The sequence below is a fragment of the Scyliorhinus torazame genome, chromosome 18, assembly GCF_047496885.1.
Source record: "Scyliorhinus torazame isolate Kashiwa2021f chromosome 18, sScyTor2.1, whole genome shotgun sequence".
Taxonomy (NCBI): Eukaryota; Metazoa; Chordata; class Chondrichthyes; order Carcharhiniformes; family Scyliorhinidae; genus Scyliorhinus; species Scyliorhinus torazame.
This window is the reverse complement of record NC_092724.1, coordinates 117884723-117908270: the sequence shown is the minus strand read 5'-3', so window position 1 is coordinate 117908270 and position 23548 is coordinate 117884723. Positions and strand designations below refer to the sequence as shown.

Here is a 23548-nt window from a genome sequence, read left to right as displayed (position 1 = left end):
TGCGTTATTCCTGCTCTTTGCCACATTCCATATCCCCCATCCATTCCCCCCGGGGCAAACCTATGGTTGTTTCTTATCGGGGACCCCCCCAAGGCTCCAGTCTTTCCCCTATGCCGTCTCCACTGTCCCCAAATCTTCAGTGTAGCCACCACCACCGGGCTTGTGTAGTTCCTCGGTGAGAACGGCAATGGGGCTGTCACCATAGCCTGTAGGCTAGTCCCCCTACAGGACGCCCTCTCTAATCTCTTCCACTTCCTCTCTCATCCACTTACTCACCATTGAAATATTAGCGGCCCAATAATACTCACTTAGGCTCGGTAGTGCCAGCCCCCCCCTATCCCTGCTACGCTGTAAGAATCCCTTCCTCACTCTCGGGGTCTTCCCGGCCCACACAAAACCCATGATGCTCTTTTCAATCCTTTTAAAAAAAGCCTTCGTAATCACCACCGGGAGGCACTGAAACACAAAGAGGAATCTCGGGAGGACCACCATCTTAACCGCCTGCACCCTCCCTGCCATTGACAGGGATATGCAATGTGCCCCAATTCTTAGCTATCTGGATCCCCAGGTAACGAAAGTCCCTTGCTACCTTCCTCAACGGTAGGTCCTCTATTTCTCTACTCTGCTCCCCTGGATGCACCACAAACAACTCACTTTTCCCCATGTTCAATTTATACCCTGAAAAATCCCCAAACTCCCCAAGTATCCGCATTATTTCTGGCATCCCCTCCGCCGGGTCCGCCACGTATAGTAGCAAATCGTCCGCATACAAAGATACCCGGTGCTCTTCTCCTCCCCAATCCGTGGTGTTTCATGACGGGAAGATCGGTGCGAAACCCTCACGATTCTGCAACCGGTGAGGGGCTAGCACCGGCGCTGTGTGAAACCGCGGGAACGCAGAACTCGTGGAAAATGGTTGGAGAATCGCCGGGTCCATGCTGCACATGTGCAGGGCTGACAAGCTGCAGCCGCGCATACTACTTCAACCCCCACACGTGCACCGATCGCGCTAGGAAAGATGGCGCCGGCTGTGCTGGACCGCATACCCGCTCACCCCGGCCCCACAGCCCACCTCTTGGCCACCCACCCCCACTCCCCTCAGCCCTGGCAGAAGCCTCCTGGCCAGTGGAACGGATCCCGGCCGAGTGTGGCGGTGCTGGATACTCGGTCCGCACGCCCTCTTTCTCTCTCCGTAGTTGCCATGCCAGGCTCACGACTGCTGAGACCACACGTGGCCCGCGCTTTCGGGAACTCGGCCCATCGGAGGCGAAGCATTGTGGGTGGGCCCGCTAATGACATTTCAACAGGGTTGCAACTACGTGCGGCGCTCATCTCGATGCTGCCTATTTGGAGGGGGCGGAGCATCACAACCCACCGTCAAACCGACGTTGGGAGCCATTCTCCGTCCGATCGTCATTCCCAATTTTGCCATCGGGCAATGGAGAATCCCGCCCAAGATCTTTGTCAGTTGATAAATCCAAGAAAAGTCTCTGGAAAAAGGCAAACAGATCTACATAGAACATAACAGCGCAGTACAGGCCCTTCGGCCCTCGATGTTGCGCCGACCTGTGAAACCACTCTAAAGCCCATCTACAATCCTCTGATCATCTTATATGCCTCAATTAAGTCACCTCTTAACCTTCTTCTCTCTAACGAAAACAGCCTCAAGTCCTTCAGCCTTCCCTCATAAGACCTTCCCTCCATACCAGGCAACATTCTGGTAAATCTCCCCTGCACCCTTTCCAATGCTTCCACATCCTTTCTATAATGCGGCGACCAGAATTGCACGCAATACTCCAAATGCGGCCGCACCAGAGTTTTGTTCAGCTGCAACATGACCTCATGGCTCCGAAACTCAATCCCTCTACCAATAAAAGCTAACACACCTTACGCCTTCTTAACAACCCTCTCAACCTGGGTGGCAACTTTCAGGGATCTATGTACATGGACACCGAGATCTCTCTGCTCATCCACACTACCAAGAATCTTACCATTAGCCCAGTACTCTGTCTTCCTGTTATTCCTTCCAAAATGAATCACCTCACACTTTTCTGCATTAAACTCCATTTGCCACCTCTCAGCCCAGCGCTGCAGTGTACCCATGTCCCTCTGTAACTTGTAACATCCTTCCGCACTGTCCACAACTCCACCGACTTTAGTGTCATCTGCAAATTTACTCACCCATGCTTCTACGCCCTTGTCCAGGTCATTTATAAAAATGACAAACAGCTGGCCATTATTGATCTATCAAAGGGCTATGACTCCATCAACCCAGAAATCCTTCACAAAGTCTAGAAACTTGGATGTCCAGCAAAATTCATTTCCTGTGACTCCTCCATAACATTGTGAGAGAAAGTGTCCTTTGCAAAAGAGACCAAGCCCCTTAGTATCCAGATGGGTGTCATGCAAGGTTAAGTGATTCACTATCTACCTCAGCCTTGTCATGGAATCCATTCATGAGCAACTCCCAAAAGGGGTCATATGATTACGTTTTTGACTCGACAGGCACCTCAACCGGTCCAGAGCCAAGGTTACTGGCTCAAACAAATGTATGGCTTCAATATGCGCAGTAGCGGCCCACACTGGGACTTCCTGTCTGTTAACCAACCTTCCAACCATGCTATTATAATACCCAACTCCATACGCATATATCTTGTTTCTTAAGCTTTTGGGTATCACCCTATCAAATGCTTTTTGGAAATCCAAATATTATATCTACAAATTTCCCTTTAACGCACCTACGATCTACATCCTCAAAAAACTTTAATACATTTGTCAAACACTATTTCCCTTTTGTAAAACCATGTTGGTTTTGTCTGATAAAACTATGATTTTGTAAATGCATTGTAAAGACTTCCTTAACAATAGATTTCAGTATTTTCCCGATGACTGACGTCCGGTTAACTGGCCTGTAACTCCCCGATTTCTCTCTTGCCTTTTTAGAATACCAGTATTAAATTTGCCAACTTCCTGACTGCTTGGTCCATTATAAAATCTGGGAAATTTTGGAAAATTATAACCAGCAAATCCGCTATCTCTGCAGTTCTCTCTTTTAGAACCCTCGGATGTACACCATCAGATCCTGGGAATTTGTCAGATTTTAGTCCCTTAACTTTCTCCATTGCTTTTTCTTTGCTGATTATCTCAAATCCCACTAGTGGGAGAGGTTTATTTATCGCCATAGCTATTACCCCATCAATCTTAGCCAGCTCTCCCCTCATACCTAATGTAAAGCTATGTTTAAGTTTATGATTCTTGCTTGTGATTATGGTATTTCGCTTTCAACTTAATATGGAATTCAATTGTATTATGATAACTATTTCTTAGTGAGTCATTTACAATGAGATTATTAATTAATACGACCTCATTGCAAAATACTAGATCTAAAATAGCTTTTTTCCTGATCAGTTTCACAACGTGGTGTTCCAGAAAAGTGTTGCAATTTACAATTAATCTTCCAGATCACCTTTGCAAATTTGATGTTTCCAGTATATATGAAGATTAAAGTCTCCCAGAATTTCCATTTTTTTTTTTAAACTCAAGGGGCCGATGAATAAATTTCAGAAACATAGGTTTGGCACAACAATTTCAAAACAATCTTGAGGAATGAAAAGAAACAGCTTGCTGAGCAAAGTAACGAGTAATAAATAAAGGTGGGTATTAGAGTGTAATAGGGTGAGAGCATGCGTTTCCGGCTCACTCACAGACTCAGGGTGCTCACTTAGTCACCCTCAACCGAGTGAGAGTGGATGAGCGTACATGATGGTGCATGTGGGTGAGGGTGAATGAGAACACGGATACCGTGTGTGTGTGTGTGGGGGGGGGGGGGGGGGGGGCAGATTGAAAAAAATAAAAATAAACATTTTATTGAGGTATTTTTTGGTATTATAACAACAACACAATAAACAATGTGCATGAAACTATAAACACAGTGCAAAAAGCCATCTCCCTCCCTTACATGTCCCACCTTTATTAACCCCCACCCCTCTGCTGACGATGAATTTTCCACAAACGGTTGCCACCTCTGGGCGAACCCTAACAGTGACCCTCTCAAGGCGAACTGGAGTTTCTCCAGAGAAAGCTAGCCATGTCCGATAGCCAGGTCTCTGACTTAGGGGGCTTTGAGTCCCTCCAAGCTAATAGTATCCGTCTCCGGGCTACCAGGGAAGCAAAGGCCAGAACGTCTGCCTCCTTCTCCTCCTGGATTCCCAGGTCTTCCGACACCCCGAAAATCGTCACCTCTGGACTCAGCGCCACCCTTGTTTTTAACACCGTGGACATGACATCTGCAAACCCCTGCCAAAATCCCCTAAGCTTTGGACATGCTCAGAACATGTGGACATGGTTCGCTGGTCCTCTCGCACATTTTGCACACCTGTCTTCCACCCCAAAGAATCTGCTCATCCGGGCCAGTCATGTGAGCCCGGTGAACGACCTTAAATTGTATCAGGCTGAGCCTGGCACATGTTGCAGACGCGTTGACTCTACTCAACGCGTCCGCCCATAGACCATCCTCTATCTCTCCTCCCAGCTCCTCCTCCCACCTGCGTTTCAGCTCCGCGGTCTGCGTCCCCTCTGACCCCATAAATTCCTTGTAAATGTCCGAGACGCTCCCTTCTCCGACCCACCCTCTGCAAACTACCCTGCCCTGAATCCCCCATAGCGGTAGGAGCGGGACGGTTGACACCTGTTTATGTAGGAAGTCCCGCACCTGCAGATACTTGAATTTGTTTCCCCTCGCCAACCCAAACTTCTCCTCCAGCGCCCTCATACTCAGAAAGCTCCCCTCTATAAACATATCCCCCATCCTTTAATTCCAGATTTTTATTGAATTCAAACATCACCATCTACCTTGGTGAGATTCGAACTTGGGCCCCCAAAGCATTACCCTGGGTCTCTGGATTTGGCCCTCGGGCAGGCAATGGCTAGTGGGGTACCGCAGGGATCAATGCTAGGACCCCAGCTATTCACAATATACATATATATATTTAAAAAATATATCTTTATTCAAATTTAACAGATTTTCAACAACCCCTCCCTCTACAGAAGAGAGAAACAAGAACATAAGAACACCACCCGCAAGAATTATACATAAAATTTCCGCAAACTACAATAACCCCTCATATAACAATAAAAACACAAATAGGAAAACACCCCACCCTAACCCAAACGCCACCCCAGAAGAAAAAACCCTCCCCACCCCCCCGCTCTCCCCGGGTTGCTGCTGTTGCTGACCTCCTCCTAACGCTCCGCGGGAAAATCTAGGAACGGTTGCCACCGCCTGAAGAACCCTTGCACAGACCCTCGCAAGGCAAACTTTATCCTCTCCAGCTTGATGAACCCTGCCATGTCATTAATCCAGGCTTCCACACTAGGGGGCTTCGCATCCTTCCACAGTAACAAAATCCTCCGCCGGGCTACCAGGGACGCAAAGGTCAGAATACCGGCCTCTTTCGCCTCCTGCACTCCCGGCTCGTCCGATACCCCAAATAGTGCTACCCCCCAGCTCGGCTTGACCCGGGCGTTCACCACCTTTGACATAGTCCTCACAAAGCCCCTCCAAAACCCATCCAGCGCCGGGCACGTCCAGAACATATGGGCCTGATTTGCTGGGCTCCCAAGCACCTCACACATCTGTCCTCCACCCCAAAGAACCTACTCAGCCTCGCCCCTGTCATATGCGCTCTATGAACAACTTTAAACTGTATCAGGCTGAGCCTGGTGCAAGAGGAGGAAGAATTAACCCTACTCAGGGCATCAGCCCACAGACCCTCATCTATCTCCTCCCCGAGCTCCTCCTCCCATTTGCCCTTTAGCTCCTCCACCAAGGTCTCCTCCTCTTCTTGCAGCTCCTGGTAAATCGCCGAGACCTTGCCTTCTCCAACCCATACCCCCGAGATCACCCTGTCCTGCATCCTGCGTGCTGGAAGCAGTGGGAATTCCCTCACCTGCCGTTTCACAAACGCCCTCACCTGCATATACCTAAAAGCGTTTCCCGGGGGTAGCCCAAATTTCTCCTCCAGCGCCCCGAGGCTCGCAAACGTCCCATCAATGAACAGGTCCCCCATTCTTTTAATCCCTGCCCGATGCCAGCTCAGAAACCCCCATCCATCCTTCCTGGGATGAACCAATGGTTCTCTCGAATCGGGGACCAAACCGAGGCCCCCACCTCACCCCATGACGCCTCCACTGCCCCCAAATCTTCAGAGTCACCGCTACCACCGGACCCATGGTTTACCTTGTCAGCGGCAACGGTGCTGCCACCAGCGCCCTCAGACTCGTGCCTACGCCATCTCTGGCCTCTTCCACGCCGCCCCCTCCACTTCCATTACCCACTTACGGATCATCGCCACACTGGCTGTCCAGTAGTAGCCACATAGATTCGGCAAAGCCAGCCCTCCTCTGTCCCTGCTATGCTCCAGGAAAACCCTTTTTACCCTTGGGGTCTTATTCGCTCACACGAATCCCATGATGCTCCTGCTTACCCGTTTAAAAAAGGCCTTAGGGATCAGAATGGAAAGGCACTGAAATACAAAGAGAAACCTCGGAAGGACCGTCATTTTAACCGACTGCACCCTACCCGCCAGTGAGAGTGGCAGCATATCCCATCTTTTAAAATCCTCCTCCATCTGCTCCACCAACCGCGTCAAATTGAGCTTGTGCAGGGCCCCCCAACTCCCTCCACTGGGTCCGCAACATACAATAACAGGTCATCGGCATACAGCGACACCCCCCCCCGAACGAATCCCCTCCAGTTCCTGGACTCCCTCAATGCCATGGCCAGCGGCTCAATTGCCAGTACAAACAACAAGCGGGACAGGGGACACCCCTGCCTCGTCCCCCGGTACAGCCAAAAGTACTCCGACCTCCGTCGGTTCATAGCCACACTCGCCACCGGAGCTTTATATAGTAGCCTAACCCAACTGATGAACCCCTCCCCGAACCCAAACCTCCGCAGCACCTCCCAAAGATACTCCCACTCCACCCTATCGAAGGCCTTCTGCGCGTCCATAGCCGCCACTACCTCCGCTTATCCCTCCACCGAAGGCCTCATAATTACATTAGGGAGCCTCCGCACATTGGTGTTCAGCTGCCTACCCTTCACAAATCTGTCTGGTCCTCATGAATCACCCCCGGGACACAGTCCTCAATTCTCATGGCAAGAACCTTCGCCCGCAACTTCACGTCGACATTGAGGATCGCGATCGGCCTGTGCGATCCACACTGTAATGGGTCCTTGTCCCGCTTCAAGATCAAAGAGATCAGCGCCCTGGACATTGTCGGGGGCAAAGTCCCCACTCCCTCGCCTCATTGAAAGTCCTCACTAGCAGCGGGACCAGCAGGTCCACGTACTTCCTATAAAATTCTTCCGGGAACCCATCCGGCCCCGGGACCTTCCCTACCTGCATGCTCCCTAGTCCCTTAACCAGCTCCTCCAGCCCAATCGGTGCCCCCAGCCCAACCACCTGCTCCTCCTCTCCTCCACCCTCGGGAACCTCAGCCGATCTAGAAATTGGCACCCCCCCCCCCGTCGGGGGCTCAGACCTATACAGCTCCTCATAGAAGTCCCTGAATGCCTCGTTTATTCCCACCGCACTCCGCACCGTATTCCCCCCTTTATCCCTAACTCCACCAATCTCCCTCGCTGCCTCCCTCTTCCGAAGCTGATGTGCCAGCATCCGACTCGCCTTCTCCCCATACTCATACGCCGCCCCCTGCCCTTTCCTCCACTGCGCCTCTGCTTTACCAGTAGTCAGCAAGTCGAATTCCGTCTGGAGGTTCCGTCGCTCCCCAAGTAGTCCCTCCTCGGGGGGCCTCTGCATAGCTCCTGTCCACCCTTAATATATCCCCCACCCCAGTCTCTCCCTCTCTCTCCTCTCCCTATGGGCCCTAATGGAGATTAGCTCTCCCCTGACCATCGCCTTCAACGCCTCCCAGACTACCCCCACCTGCATCTCCCCATTGTCATTGGCCTCCAAGTATCTTTCGATACACCCCCGAATCCGCCTGCACACCTCCTCATCCGCCAACAGTCCCACATCGAAGCGCCACAGCGGGCGCTGGTCCCGGTCCTCCCCCAGCTCCAGCTCCACCCAATGCGGGGCATGATCTGAACTGGCTATGGCCGAATATTCTGTGCCCTCCACTCATGGGATTAGCGCCCTACTCACGATGAAAAAAGTCTATCCGGGAGTAGGCTCTATGGACGTGGGAAAAAAAGGAAAATTCCCTGGCCACCGGCCTGGCAAACCTCCATGGATCCACTCCCCCCATCTGGTCCAAAAGCCCCCTTGGCCACAGCCGGCCTCTTACCCGTCCTGGACTTAGACTGGTCCAGTGCGGGGTCCAGCACCGTTTTGAAGTCCCCCCCCCATTATCAGGCTCCCTGCCTCCAAATCCGGAATCCGACCCAACATGCGCTTCAGTAATCCGGCATCATCCCAATTCGGGGCATATACGTTCACCAATACCATCCGCACACCCTGCAACCTACCACTCACCATCACGTACCGACCTCCATTATCTGCCACAATGTTCAGCAGCAGCAGCAGCACATACACCGCCCCCCCCCCCCACACCCCCCACCACCACTAGCCATCTCCCTTTTTAGGCCAGCCACGCGCCCGCGCCTCCCGCACCCTCCACTCCCCCAGGCGGCGGACCCCCGCCCCGACTCCCTCTCCTAGCTCCAGCTCCCCTTTGGCCAATGCAGCAGCAATCCAGTTCCCCCCCCCTCCTCTCAGCCCCCCCCAGCTAGATCCTCCTCTAGCCGTTTTGCTCCCCCCGTAAGTCAGCTGACTCCTGCTGACCCCGACCTCTCCCGCCACTCCATCGACCCCCCAGTGTGAGAGTCCCTCCACCTCCCCCTGGCAATCAGTGTGTGCTCCCCTCCAGCACCGCCCTTCCCCCCCCAACCCCACCCCCTTCCTTCCCTAGCGTGGGAAAATGCCCGCGCTCTCTATCCAAGCCGGCTCCGCCCCGCAGCTCCCTTTTTGCGGCCTTGTATCAACTCCCCATCCCCGAGCCACCAACCCCCACCCCCCCTTGCGGGGCCCGGTCCTTCCAACACCGATGCCCACATCACACAACCCTCACATCGAACCATTTCGCCCAACCCCACCCAGCACCAAAGAAAACAGAACAGAACAGAACATCCCCCAAAACACAGTGGGCGAGATTCTCCACTCCCGCGCCGGTTGGGAGAATCGCCTGGGCCGCCAAAATTTCCCGCGATGCCGGTCTGACGCCCTTCCGCGATTCTCCCAAGCGGCGGGAATGGCCCCGTCGAGTTCCGCGGGCCGCAGGCCGGAGAATCGCCGGAGACACCCAAAATGGCGATTCTCTGGCACCCCTGCTATTCTCAGGCCCGGATGGGCCGAGCGGCCAGGCCAAAACGGCAGGTTCCCCCCGGCGCCGTCCACACCTGGTCGCTGCCGTCGGGAACAGCGCGGGAACGCTGGGGGGGGGGGGGGGGATCCTGCACCGCGGGGGTACCTCAAATGTGGGATGGCCCGCGATCGGTGCCCACCGATCGTCGGGCCGTCCTCTCTGAAGGAGGACCTCCTTCCTTCCGCGGCCCCGCAAGATCCGTCCGCCATCTTCTTGCGGGGCGGACTCGGAGAGGACGGCAACCACGCATGCGCGGGTTGGCGCCGGCCGCGTCATGTATGCGGCGCTGCCTTTATGCGGCGACAAGGCCTGGCGCGTGTAGATGACGCGGCCCCGCTCCTAGCCCATTATCGGGCCCTGAATCGGTCAGGATAGGGGCCGTTTCGCGCCGTTGTGAACCTCGAAGGTGTTCACGACGGCGTGGGCACTTCGGCGCGGGAGAGGAGAATCCCGCCCCATAACCCCCCTAGGCACCCCCTCCCATCAAACCCTCAGTTCGAGTCCAATTTTTCAGTATGGATAAAGGTCCACGCCTCCTCCGGCGTCTCGAAGTAGTGGTGTCGATCCTGAAATGTGACCCACAATCGCGCTGGCTGCAGCATCCCGAACTTCACCCCCTTCCGATGTAGAACCGCCTTAGCCCAGTTGAAGCCGGCCCTCTTCTTGGCCACCTCCGCGCTCCATTGTTGGTATATTCGGATCTCTGTGTTCTCCCACCTGCTGCTCCGTTCTTTTTTGCCCCATCTCAGGACACACTCCCTATCCACAAAGCGGTGGAACCGCACCATTACCGCCCTTGGTGGCTCATTGGCCTTGGGCCTCCTCGCCAGGACTCGATGAGCCCCGTCCAGGTTCATGGGCCTCGGGAGAGCTCCCGCGCCCATCACCGCGTCGAGCATCGTGACCACATATGCCCCGGCATCAGACCCCTCCATTCCCTCCGGGAGACCCAGAATCCGGAGATTCTTCCTCCTCGACCGATTCTCCATGTCCTCAAATCTTTCTTGCCACTTCTTGTGCAGCGCCTCGTGCGCCTCCACCTTCACCGCCAGGCCCAGGATCTCATCCTCGTTCTCCGAGGCCTTTTGCCGCACCTCCTGGATCGCCACCCCTTGGGCCTTCTGGGTCTCCACCAGCTTGTCGACGATGCCTTCATCGGCTCTAGCAGTTCTGCCTTCAGCTCTGCAAAGCAGCGTTTGAGGAACTCCTGCTGCTCCTGTGACCATAGCGCCCACGCTGCTTGGTCTCCACCCGCCGCCATCTTGCTTCTCCTCCCTCGCACTTTTCGCTGCACTAAAATCACTTTCTTGACTGCTCCACTCCTGGTCCAATCCATACGGTGCCGGGGGAACCGTACTGTCACCTTCCCACGCTGGGAACCGTCGAACAATTGCCATTGGGGCCCCTCAAAAGAGCCCAAACGTCCGTTTCTGGCGGGAGCTGCCGAACATGCAACTTAGCTCAGCATAGCCGCACCCAGAAGTTCACAATATATATTAATGATTCAAATGAGGGAACTAAATTTGTTGGATAAGTCAGTACTCCACCATTTAATTCTATTTGTTCTACTAGCTCAAAGGATGCTTCCTGCATTCAGATAAAAAGGCTTGAATTTAAAACTTTTACTGCAATTTACTCGGACCTTATTTGCTGATGCACCATCAATGCTAAACCTGCTGTCCCTTCCTGTACACTCATTTTGTCTTTACTCACATTGCTGCAATGCTCAATTATCTCAACTTTTCTTTAACATTTTTCTCCTATGACTCTTCTGCAGAGTAGTTTAATTTAGATTTCTAAATTACACTGTTTAGCCAGCACACTGGTTGCTGCCAGGTTTAGGTAGGGCTGAATGCAACAGCCTCATCTCCAAGTACTGTTGCCAGTGCCCCTTGAATTGAAACGCTTTGTTCCCTCACTGCTTTTTGAACCATGCATTTAATTCTCTAATTTGCTTCAACTCTATGCCAATGAGTACATGGCTCAGGCAACAATCCAGAGATGATTATTTTGGAGGTTACTTTTTTATTTTTATAAATTTAGAGAACCCAATTCTTTTTTTTCCAATGAAGGGGCAATTTAGCGTGGCCAATCCACATACCCTGCACATCTTTTTGGGTTGTGGGGGTGACCCACACAGACACGGGGAGAATGTGCAAACTCCAATCTTTGACGTTCTGTGTTTTAATTTGGACCTTACACTCCCCACACAAACAAAGATACACACACCCACCCCACACTGGTATATACTCCAAACACATACACTGTGGACTCTGGAACAGTTCCCACAGATTGGAGGGTGGCTAATGTAATCCCACTATTTAAAAAAGGAGAAAGAGAGAAAACAGGACATATAGACCAGTCATCTTGACTTTGGTAGTGGGGAAAATGCTAGAGTCCATTATAAAAGATTTAATAGCAGCGCACTTGGAAAACAGTGATAGGATTGGACAGAGTCAGCATGGATTTACAAAGGGAAATTATGCTTGACAAATCTACTGAAATTCTTCGAGGATGTAACTCGTAGAGTTGGTGAGGGGGAGCCAGTGGATGTGGTTTATTTGGACTTTCAGGAGGCTTTCTACAAAGTCCCACATGAGAGATTAGCATTTAAAATTAAAGCGCATGGGATTGGGGGTAGTGTATTGAGAGGGGTAGAAAACTGGTTGGCAGACAGGGAACAAAGAGTAGGAATAAGCAGGTCTTTTTCCAAATGGCAGGCAGTGACTCGTGGGGTACCACATGGATCAGTGCCAGGACCCCAGCTATTTGCAATATATATTAATGATTTAGATGATGGAACTAAATGTGAGATGACACAACGCTGACTGGGATGGTGAGCAGTGAGGATGATGCATAGATGCTTCACTGTGTTTAGACAAGTTGCATGAGTGGGCAAATGCATGACAGATGCAGTATAATGTGGACAAATGTGAGGTTATCCACTTTTGTAGCAAAAACAGGAAGGCAGATTATTATCTGAATGGCTGCAGATTGAGAGGGGAACGTGCAATGAGACCTGGGTGTTCTTGTACACAGTCCTTGAAAGTAAGCATGCAGGATCAGCAGGCGGTAAAGAAGACAAATGGTATGTTGGCCTTCATAGTGAGAATTTAGAGTACAGGAACAGGGATGTGTTGCTGCAATTATACAGGGCCTTGATGAGACCACACCTGGAATACGGTGTGCAGTTTTGGCCTCCTCACCTGAGGAAGGACGTTTTTGCTACAGAGGAAGTGCAGCAAAGGTTCACCAGACTGATTCCTGGGATGGTGGGACTGACATATGAGGAAAGATTGAGTCAGTTAGGATTATATTCACTGGAGTTTAGAAGAATGAGGGGGTATTCCATAGAAATTTCTAACATTTTAACAGAACTAGATAGCGTAGGTGCAGGAAGGATGTTCCCGATGACAGGGGGGGGGGTTCAGAACCAGGGGGGGGGGGGGGGCAGAACCAGGGGTCACAGCCTATGTATATGGGGTAAACTATTTAGGAACTATAGAATTTACAGTGCAGAAGGAGGCCATTCGGCCAATCGAGTCTGCACCGACTATTGGAAAGAGCAACCTACTTAAGCCCACACCTCCACCCTATCCCCATAACCCAACCTACCCTTTTTGGATACTAAGGCTATTTAGAATGGCCAATCCACTTAATCTGCACATCTTTGGACAGCGGGAGAAATCCGGAGCACCCAGAGGAAACCCACGCAGACACTGGGTGAACATGCAGACTCCGCACAGACAAGTGACCCAAGTTGGAAATCGAACTTGGGACCCTGGAGCTGTGAAGCAACTGTGCTAACCACTGTGCTACCATGCCACCCCATGAGAGGGGGAGAAAATTCTTCGCCCAGAGAGTGGTGAACCTGTGGAATTTGCTACCACAGAAAGCAGTTGAGGATAAAACATTGTATGTTTTCAAGAAGGAGTTAGATATAGCTCTTGGGGCTATAGAAATCAAAGGATATAGGGGGGAAACTGGAACAGGTTACGGAGTTGGATAATCAACCATGATCATATGAATGGTGGAGCAAGCTCGAAAGGCCGAATGACCTACTCCTGCTCTTAATTTCTATGTTTCTACATACCCCACACACTCGGATGCATCCATTCCTTACATACATATACTCAGACAGAGATAAACACATACAAACACACTGCCTACATGCAGATGCTCAGACACATGCACAAAGATAAACCACAGACTCCCCACCCCACAGATACATTGAACAACACAGTTATGTCATCCCTAACAAACTAAATGAATTCACCATTACAATGTCTTTGAAAAAGTAGGGATTCTATAGAAAATGAGCTGGAGGTCTTACTTTATGCAGTTTCATGAATAATTACTAACCTGAATAGTCCACAGTTTTCAGTTCATCCGTAGGTGGAGCAGGTTTAGCTATAAGCCTCTTCATTATCACTTCTTTCTTGAGTTTTTGTTTTCGAATCACCAATCTACTGGTGATAGGAATTATCTTTAAAGCCATCCGAGAACCATGAAGCTACCAGGGGCACAAACGGAAAAACAAATTTAATGAATTGATTGCTGCAGCGAGAAGGCGAGCCGCATCAGCTGCGGAGGCAGGCTGCGTCCAGGGATATATTGAAGATACGGACTGGGGCTGGGGATGTGGTCTTGGAGCCAGGGAAGATAAATTAGGCATTTAGGGAGTACTACCAGGGACTTTACGAGGCGGACCCGGGGGGAGAGAGGGACATGGGGCGGTTTCTGGACGAGCTGGAATTTCCCCTGGTGGAGGAAGCAAAGAGGCCAGGCTTTGGAGGAGCCCCTGGGGCTGAGGGAGGTGCTGGATAGTATCAGGGGTATGACGTCGGGGAAGGCCCCTGGGCCGGATGGGTACCCGGCGGAATTTTATAAGGAATTTGCGACGGACCTGGCATCTGTTGGGGGGGTTTAATGAAGCACTGGAGAAGGGGGAGTTGCCGGAGACAATGACGCAGACACTAATCCCCCAAAAAGGGAACAATCCGGTGGAATGTGTGTCATATAGACCCATTTTGAATATGGATGTGAAAGTATTGGCTACGTTGTTGGCGGGGAGGATGGAGGATTGTGTCCCGGGGTTGGTTGCAGAAGATCAAACAGGCTTCGTGAAGGTCAGGCAGCTCGCGAGTAATATAAGACGGCTGTTGAATGTGGTGATGAATCCGTCGGGGGCTCTGGTACCAGAGGTGGAGGTGCCCATGTACGCGGAGAAGGATTTGATCGGGTGGAGTGGCGGTACATGTTCGAAATTTTGGGCCGAGGTTTGTGTCATGGGTGCGGTTGCTGTATGTGGCACCAAGGGTGACGGTGAGGACGAATGATATGAGCTCACGAAGATTTGACTTGCACAGAGGTACGAGGCAGGGGTACCCACTGTCGCCATTGCTGTTTGCGCTGGCCATAGAGCCGTTGGTTCTCAGGCAGTCGGCGGAATGGTGGGGGATTATGAGGGGACAGAGGGAACATCGGGTGTCGCCCTATACCGATGACCTCTTGCTGCATGTTTCGGATCCGTTGGAGAGTATGGGAAGAATTATGAGCCTGCTAGAGAGGTTTGGAGGGTTCTCTGGTTGCAAACTGAATGTAGGGAAAAGCGAGGTATTCCCGGTGAATGAGCTGGGACAGCAGGCTAATTTAGGGGGTGGGTGCCATAGTTAATTTAGGTATTTGTGGATTCAGGTAGCGAGGGAATGGACGGGGCTTCATAAGTGGAACTTAATGAAGCTGGTGGGAGGCCAGGGAGGATCTTAAGAGGTGGGATACACTGCACTTAACGTTGGCGGGGAGGGTCCAAGTGGTGAAAATGAATATTCTGCCGACGTTCTTGTTTATCTTTCAGTCTCTCCCGATCTTTATACCAAAGACCTTTTTTCGGAAAGTGAATACGATCATCTCTGACTTTGTATGGTCAGGGAAGGTGCCGAGGGTGGGGAGGGCCCTGCTACAGAGGCAGAGGCAGCAGGAGGGTTGGCGTTGCCGAACTTGCTTCATTATTATTGGGCGGCGAATGTGGACAAGGTGCGGCGATGGTGGGAAGGAGAAGGGGTAGAGTGGGTTAGGATGGAGGAGGAATATTGTAAGGAGTCTAGTTTGAGGGATATGGTAACGGCAGCGTTGCCAATGGCTCCGAGTAGGTGTTCATGGAGCCTAATGGTGCAGTCCACGGTGAAGATATGGAATCAGCTGAGGAAGCATTTTAGGATGGAAGGGATGTCGGTGCTAACGCAGCTGTGCGAGAATCATGGGTTCAAGCCGGGGGGTGAAGGGTAAACGGGACCTCCTCTTGTACAAGGTTGAGCCTGATACAGTTCAAGGTGGTGCACAGGGTGCATATGGCACGGGCGAGAATGAGTGGGTTCTTTCAACGGGTAGCAGATGAGTGTAAGAGGTGTGGGCGGGGGCCAGTGAATCACGCTGGAGTTGCAAGAAATTGGGAAGATTCTGGGTGGGAGTATTCATGGTCATAGCCAGGGTAGTGGAGGGGGAGGTGGACCCGGACCATTTGGTGGCAATATTTGGGGTTTCAGAGAAGCCGGAGCTCATGGAGAGGAGGAAGGTCGGTGTCGTGGCCTTTGCCTCAGATTGCACGGCGGTGAATTTTGCTGGAGTGGCAGTCGGCATTGCCAGCAGGGGTAGCGGCTTGGTTGGGTGACCAGTACTACTTGCTGCTGTTGGAGAAGATAAAGTATGAGTTAAGGGACTCAGCAGAGGGGTTTGAGAAAAGGTGGGGGATGTTTGTGACCGTGTTTGAGGAGCTGTTCATCGCAGGGGTGTGAGGGGTGAAAAGTGGGGAAAATCTGTACAGACTGTATAGTTGATTGTTGGGAAGCATGTTTCCCGGGGTGTTTATTCGCTGTAATCTGCTTTGATACATGTTTGTCATAAAATACATTTTTTTAAAAAAAATTGATTGCTGCAGCTACCCAACTAGATGCAGTTTATCTTTTATGATCTGGCAATTCAGTCTTTTACTAATTTCCATTTAACATGTATGGATTTTTTCCACTACTCTGTCCTACACCTTCTTCTGTTTTGTACCATAAGAGCCTAATCCCCTAGAGCTAACCCAAGTAGAATTCTTCATTTATGAATCAGAACAGAGTTAGTAAGCAGTTTGACCCAATTCTGTCCTGGTCATTACTAACGGGGCACACTTTCACTTTTCAGCCAGGCTCTCTGGAGATGTGGGTGCTCCGAGGGATTTTGCCCCTCTCTTTTACCTACCTGAGGACAGCGTGGGAGGTGGGGCAGCTCATGGAAGTGCAGGGGTGTGGGGGGGGTGAATTAAGATGGGGAAATGGTTTGGGAGGGAAGAATGGGATGAAGGTGGTGGAACTGTAAGAGAGGAATGGAATAGGATTGGGAATGGGCATGGGATGAAAGGAATGTAATGGGTATGTAATGGTAGAGACAGGCAGAGGTTTAACAGAGGTTATCCAGACCTTGGGGTCTTGCCAACTGAAACCATGGCAACCAACAGTGATTAAAGCCAGGGTACAATTCTATGGATTCTATGAAAACCAGAGTGTCGAGCTGAAGGAGCACAGATATATCGGAGGGTTCTGGGTTGCAACAGATTACAGAAGCAGGGAGAGGTAAAGCCATGGAGAGATTTGAAAACAAGATGAGAATTTAAAAACTGAGGCATTTCTGACTGGGGACCAAAGTAGGTCAGCGAGTGCAGGGTGATGGCTGAACAGGATTTGGTGCAAGTGGGACGTGGGCAGCAGAGTTTTGATAAAAGACAAGTTATGGAGGAAATACACCAGCAAGGTTGCAAATATTGTGGTTTAGCCTGAAAACTTTTTCCAGGGAAAAATATGGAGTCAGTGGCTACAGGGATAAAGTTTGTGGGACGGACCAAATGGTCTGAACTAAGTGCATGTGGTGTGGTGGGTCTCTGTTGCAATCCAGGAAGTATGTGCCATCCTTGCATGTGAGAAACACAGTTGACTTTTAAAAAAGTCTCCTGCCAGTCCATTGTCTCTTACAAACTCCATCGCTTCCTCCTGTGTCCTAAAATAGTCTTCTCAACCACTGTAGGTCACCCAGAGGTGAGCCGGATACAGCATCCCAAACTTCACCCCCTTCTTAAAGAGGGCAGCCTTCACTTTGTTAAAGCCCGCTTGCCTCTTGGCCAGCTTCGCACCTGGTATACTCAAAGGTTTGCTACCCTCCCATCTGCCTGGCCCACCTCAGGATCTGCTCCTTGTCCAGAAACCGGTGCAACTGCACCACCATCGTCCTCGGCGACTCGCTGCCGTGCAGCTTCCTCGTCAGTGCCATGTGCACCCGGTCCACCTCTAGTGGCTGTTCGAAAACCATCTCACCCAGCAACTTTTCCAACATCCTGACCACATACAAGCCTGCTTCCGCTACCTCAATGCCCTCTGGCAATTCCACGATCCTCCAGTTCTGTCTCCGGGAGCGGTTCTCCAGATCCTCCATCTTCTCCTGAAGCCGCTTCTGGGTATCTCGCATCACCCCCATCTCGGCCGCCAATGAAGCAAGCCACTCCTCACGTTCCCCCCACCATCTCCTCCACCTTCTGGATAGCTTGGTTGTGAGAGTCCAACCTCATCTCCACACGGTCGATCCCCGCCTTAAGCGGATCCACCATCCTCGCCAAGTCTTCCGGAGACCCCTTCCTCTGCTGGGTGAACTTCTCGTTCAAGAAGTCTCCCAGCTGTTCCATAGACCACTGAGAGGGTAGGGCTGGTCCCTTACCCTCCGCCATCTCCCCCTGTATCGCAAGATAGGTTTCTCATTCCAAAAGCTCCTTTCGCCCAAAACCACTTCTGGTCCACAAATCCATCCACCGGTGGAACAAACTGTTCCTCCACCTCTCCTACACCGTTTTCCACTGAAACATCCACCCATTAATCAGGGAAAAGGTCCAAAAATGCCGCCACAAGCGGGAGCTACCAAATGTGCGACCATCGCCACCGGAAATCCCATCCTTACCCTTTTTAATAACAGCGAAATGTCCCATCGTCTTCGGAAGCGCCTCTTACCCACAGCACCTTCAAAGATCTCCACCAACAGTGATGCCAGCCTATCCAAAATTTTTTATAAAACTCCATCGGAAACCCATCAGGCCCCTGTGCCTTGCCATTTGCATCATCCCTATCGGCCCCCCTCCCCCGAACCTCCTCAATCCCCACTGGCTCTTCCAACCCTGCCCTTTCCTCCGCTCTTACTTTAGAACAACACCAAACCCCCAAACATTCCCATATATCCAACTGGTTTCCTGGGGGCTCCAATATTTTATAAAACTCCACAACTGCCTTGCTCAGCTGCTCCGGAACCACGATCAGCTCCCCTACCCCATCCAAGACCCGAACAATCTGTCATACAGCCGCCAGCGAGCGACTGATCTTCTACCCATATTCATATACTACCCCCTTCGCTCGCCTTAACTACCGAACCGCTTTTCCTGTGGACAGAAGGTCAAACCGTGCCTGCAATTCCTTTCTCCTCACCACACGTTCCGGAGTGGGATTCTCTGCATACTTCCCATCCACCTCCAAGATTTCTTCCACCAGCCGCTGCTGTTCCTACCTTGCCTCCCTGTCCACCTTAAACCAGATGATCTCACCCCTTACCACCACCCTCAGCACCTCCCAGACCACTAACGGCGACAAACCCCCCCCCGCCCCACCGTATCCAAATTCGGTATGACAGCCACCATCCTAGTTAGAAACCCTACGTTAGAGCGGCACGATAGCACAGTGGTTAGCATTGTTGCTTCACAGCGCCAGGGACCCGCGGTCGATTCCAGGCTTGGGTCACTGTCTCTGCGGAATCTGCACGTTCGCCCCCTGTCTGCGTGGGTTTCCTCCGGGTGCTCCGGTTTCCTCCCACAAGTCCCAAAAGACGTGCTTAGCGGTGAATTGGATATTCTGAATTCTCCTTCAGTGTACCCGAACATGCATCAGAATGTGGATTTTCACAGTAACTTCATTGCATGTTAATGTAAGCCTATTTGTGACATTAATAAAGATTATCATCCCAATTAGGGGCATACATGCAGCCTCCCATCCAAAGCACCTGTTACTATAATGTACCTGCCCCCTGGTGTGCCACCACCACTTCTCTCTGCATACTCCCCTCCCCCCCCCCCACTCAACCCCATCCCCCCACCATTCACACCCTCCAGACCCATCAAAACCTGTCCACACTGGTTCCGACGATCGCGGCCCCTCTCCCCACCTCACTCCAGTTCACTAGTCAACTTGCGTTAGCTAGCGAGGTGGCCCCTGCTAGAGCACCCTCCCCCCACATGCCCTATACCGAAAAACCAACATAAAGGCCCCCCATACCGAGTCCTTCCAAACATCCTAACAAAAAAGACCCCCAAACAAAGAGAAACAAATCCCACCGTAGAATCATAGAATCAAAATGCAGAAGGCCATCCGGCCCATCAAGCCAGCACCGGCCCCTGGAAAGAGCACCCTGCCCAAGTCCACTCCTCCACCTATCCCCCGTAACCTAGTAACCCCACCCTACCTTTTGGACACTAAGGGGAAATTTTGCAAGGCCAATCCACCCAACCTGCACATCCAAAACCATCCCCTTCCATCCACATTATGAAAAAAAGCAAAGTCCGAACTCAGCTCAGTCCCTATTCTTCGGGTCTTCACGAATGCCTCCGCCATCTCAAAGTCTTTGGAGTTGTGTATAACTCATAACGTTGCTGGGTAGACCACCCCAAACCGCATGTTGCTCTTGTAAAACGCTGCCTTTGCCTTACCAAAGGCCACCCGCCATCTTGCCAGCTCCATCGTGAGATCTTGCTTTCCCACCTCACCTCTGCTTCACCATTGGGGCAGCACGGTAGCACAAGTGATTAGCACTGTGGCTTCACAGCGCCAGGGTCCCAGGTTCGATTCCCCGCTGGGTCACTGTCTGTGCGGAGTTTGCACGTTCTCCCTGTGTCCGCGTGGGTTTCCTCCGGGTGCTCCGGTTTCCTCCCACAGTCCAAAGATGTGCAGGTTAGGTGGATTGGCCATGCTAAATTACCCGTAGTGTCCATAAGGGTTGGGAGGGGTTATTGGGTTGCGGGGATAAGGTGGAAGTGAGGGATTAATGTGGGTCGGTGCAGACTCGATGGGCCGAATGGCCTCCTTCTGCACTGTATGTTCTATGTAATCTATGTAATCTCAAAATATTCTCCTTCACCTGGTAGCTATGAAAGCAGACCATCACAGCCCTCATTGATTCATTCATCTTTGGCTTAGGCCGGAGTGACTGATGTGCCCTATCCAGCTCATAGAGGGAAAAGTTCTCCTCCTCCCCCACCAACTTGCTGAACATCTCCGCAAAGTATTCCGTCGGCCTCTGGCCCTCCAGCCTCTCAGGCAGTCCCACAATCCGCAGATTCTGCTGCCGTAACTTCCCCTCCAGGACATCCACTTTGGCTTCAGCTATTTAATACTTTCATGCAGCTTCCGCATCTCCTCTCCCATCGAGGTGAACTTGTCGCTGTGCCACGACAATGCCTCCTCTTTCCCCTTCAACACTTTTCCTTGCTCCCGCACCACCATCGGTGGTATTTCCCAGAGCCTCCTTTATCGGGGCCAGTGTATCATCCACAACTCCTTGAACGAGGTCATCATCTCCTTCCGAGGCCTATCAAAATGTTTGGCGAACTGACGCTCAAACTCCACGAACATCACCTCAGCCTCTGTAATAATGGGCGCAGCCTCACCCGGCGAGCTTACTCCCGCCATTTTTCCTCCCACAGAACTCTGCACCAAACTCAAGCTCTCAGACGGATATCACTTGTACCTTTCTGATCCCTATTTTTGTCTGGTTTTTCAACATCTTTTAATTGCCGCAACTTCCCTGGAGATGAATCATATAAAATATCCCCCCAAATCTGGGTGAAAAGGGCAAAAAAAGGGCAGCATGGTGGTGCAGTAGTTAGCACTGCTGCCTCATGTCACCGAGGACCCGAGTTCGATCCCCGTCCCAGATCACTGTCCATGCTGAGTTTGCACATTCTCCCCGTGCCTGCGTGGGTCTGACCACCACAACCCAAAGATGAGCAGTGTAGATGGATCGGCCACACTAAATTGCCCCTTAATTGGGAAACAAAATTAATTGGGTACTCTAAATTTTAAAAAAGTGCAAAAAACAAAAGCTCTAGCAGGTGCCAACCAAAGTGCGACCTCTACCTACAGGTCGTCAACGGATATCCTCATCTTTGTCACAATCATGTAGCTTGTCACTTGAGTTTGGTAAGGACTGTTTTGATACCATACAGGAGCAGAAATTCGGTCAGAGGGATTAAAGAATGGACTTCTAAGAAAGATGTGCACAGGTCTGGATGCTAGCAGCACGTTCCGTGAATTTTGGAAAAGAAAGAAAGGTTGTAGATGGTGCAGGGAGATACAGACTAAAGCACGAGTTATTTGAGTAAATACGCAATGAGATTTTCTGGGGAAGGAATCAGTACATCAGGAAAGTTACCTGTTAACAATATGAGCTGACGTGTGTGTCAGGAAAATTAATTGGATCATCAGCTGTTTAGTGGGAATCAGACCGAGGGAACAGGGTCTTATGGACAAGATAAGTTCGGAGAAGGGATATAAAGAAGCAAGAAAGGAACTAAAGAAAGATATGAATTCAGGTAGAGAGCAGGGGAGAGCTCAGTGGAAATTCTGCTGGGTGTCCTGGACATGGTGGTGGTGGCGGGTGGGGGGGGGGGGGGGGGGGGGGGGGGCAGCGTTGGTAGCTGAATGGTTTCAATCTTTGTTAAAATCCTGGAACTCGTCGTTGGAGGGGAGGATGGAAAAACAGGCAAGAGGGGTTTAAGAAGATGGCTTACAGTGGAGAACAGAAGCCGAGGGTTAACTTTGCATTCTACAATGATCTGGAAGAGTGAGGTGTTTTGGTAGAGGATAGTAGAATTCAATAGTGCTTTACATGGTCAAGCCAGAATTGCAGTTGAATGGTTAAGTCAGTAATCTGCCACAGATATTCAAGTTTGTGTCCTTGGACTTCAGGGCGCTTTGATGAGGGCCATACCAGGGAAAAAGAGTAATGATTTTAATGAGGACAATGGCATCAAAGATGGAGGTGAATGTGTTATCAAGGTGATTGGTGGCTGTGGAAATGGTTGCGATGAATGGAAAACTAAACATTAGACTGTGGGGAATGCAAAATATTTATTCAAAGTTCCTCTTGCATTATTTTAATGATAATCCTCAGTTTATCCTGGTTTGCTGAGAAGTGGAGACAATCTACCTGGCCAATATTTATCATTCAACCAACAGCTCTGAAACAGATCATTCAGTTATATATCTTTTGATGTTTGTGGATTGTATTTGTAATTCACTTATGGAATGTGGTGTTTCTGGCAAAGCCAGCATATTGTACGTACCTAATAGCCCTTGGGAAGATGGTAAGTGAGTCACTTTCTTGAACCACAGCTGAAGGTATGGTGGTGAAGGTACACTCAACAATTTATGGAGCAAGTTCCAGGACTTTGATCCAGTGACGGAAACATTTTGATTTAATTCTAAGACAGCATGTTGTGTGGCATGGGGGTGGGGGAAGGACTTGCAAGTGGTGGTGTTCCCATGCGTCTTCTGTCCATTACATTCTAGGTGGTAGAGATTGCGTTTTTGGGTGAAGGAACCTTGGTTAGTTGCATCTTTAGTTACATCTTGTTGCATTACATCTTGTACAAGGAACACACTGCTGTCATTGTGTGTCAGTGATGGGGAAATGAATGCTTAAGGTGGTAGATAGGTGCAGTTCAAGCTGGTTGTTTTGCCCTGGATGGTGTTAAGTTATTGAGTGTTAATGGAGCTGTAGTCATCCACACAAGTATTTCATCACAGTGTTGACTTGTGCTTTGGAGATGCTGGACAGGCTTCAGAGAGTGAAGTCACTAACCTACTTTTGTAGCCACAGTATTTATGTAACAGTTCAGTTTCTGGTCAATGGTAACCTCCAGGATTTTGATAGTGGGGGATTCAGCGATGGTAATGCCATTGCAATAAAGTGTGGGGGGGGGGGGGCGGGGTAAATTCTCCCTTTTTGGGTATGGTGATTACCTAGCACTCATGTAGCACCTATCAGCCCAAGCCTAAATGTTTTGCAATTATTGCTTCCTGTATGTTAGGTTGCT

At 50.8% G+C, this 23548-nt stretch overlaps 1 protein-coding gene across 3 annotated transcripts in view; it reads right to left on the bottom strand.

Moving 5' to 3' along the window:
* mycbpap (mycbp associated protein) overlaps nt 1–23548 on the bottom strand; it is a 233198-nt gene that overhangs the window by 183106 nt on the left and 26544 nt on the right. For all 3 annotated transcript variants that reach the window (XM_072483208.1, XM_072483204.1, XM_072483207.1), the window contains exon 3: nt 13753–13903. In XM_072483208.1, coding sequence (XP_072339309.1) covers nt 13753–13903 — 151 coding nt within the window. The remainder of the gene's footprint in view (nt 1–13752; nt 13904–23548) is intronic.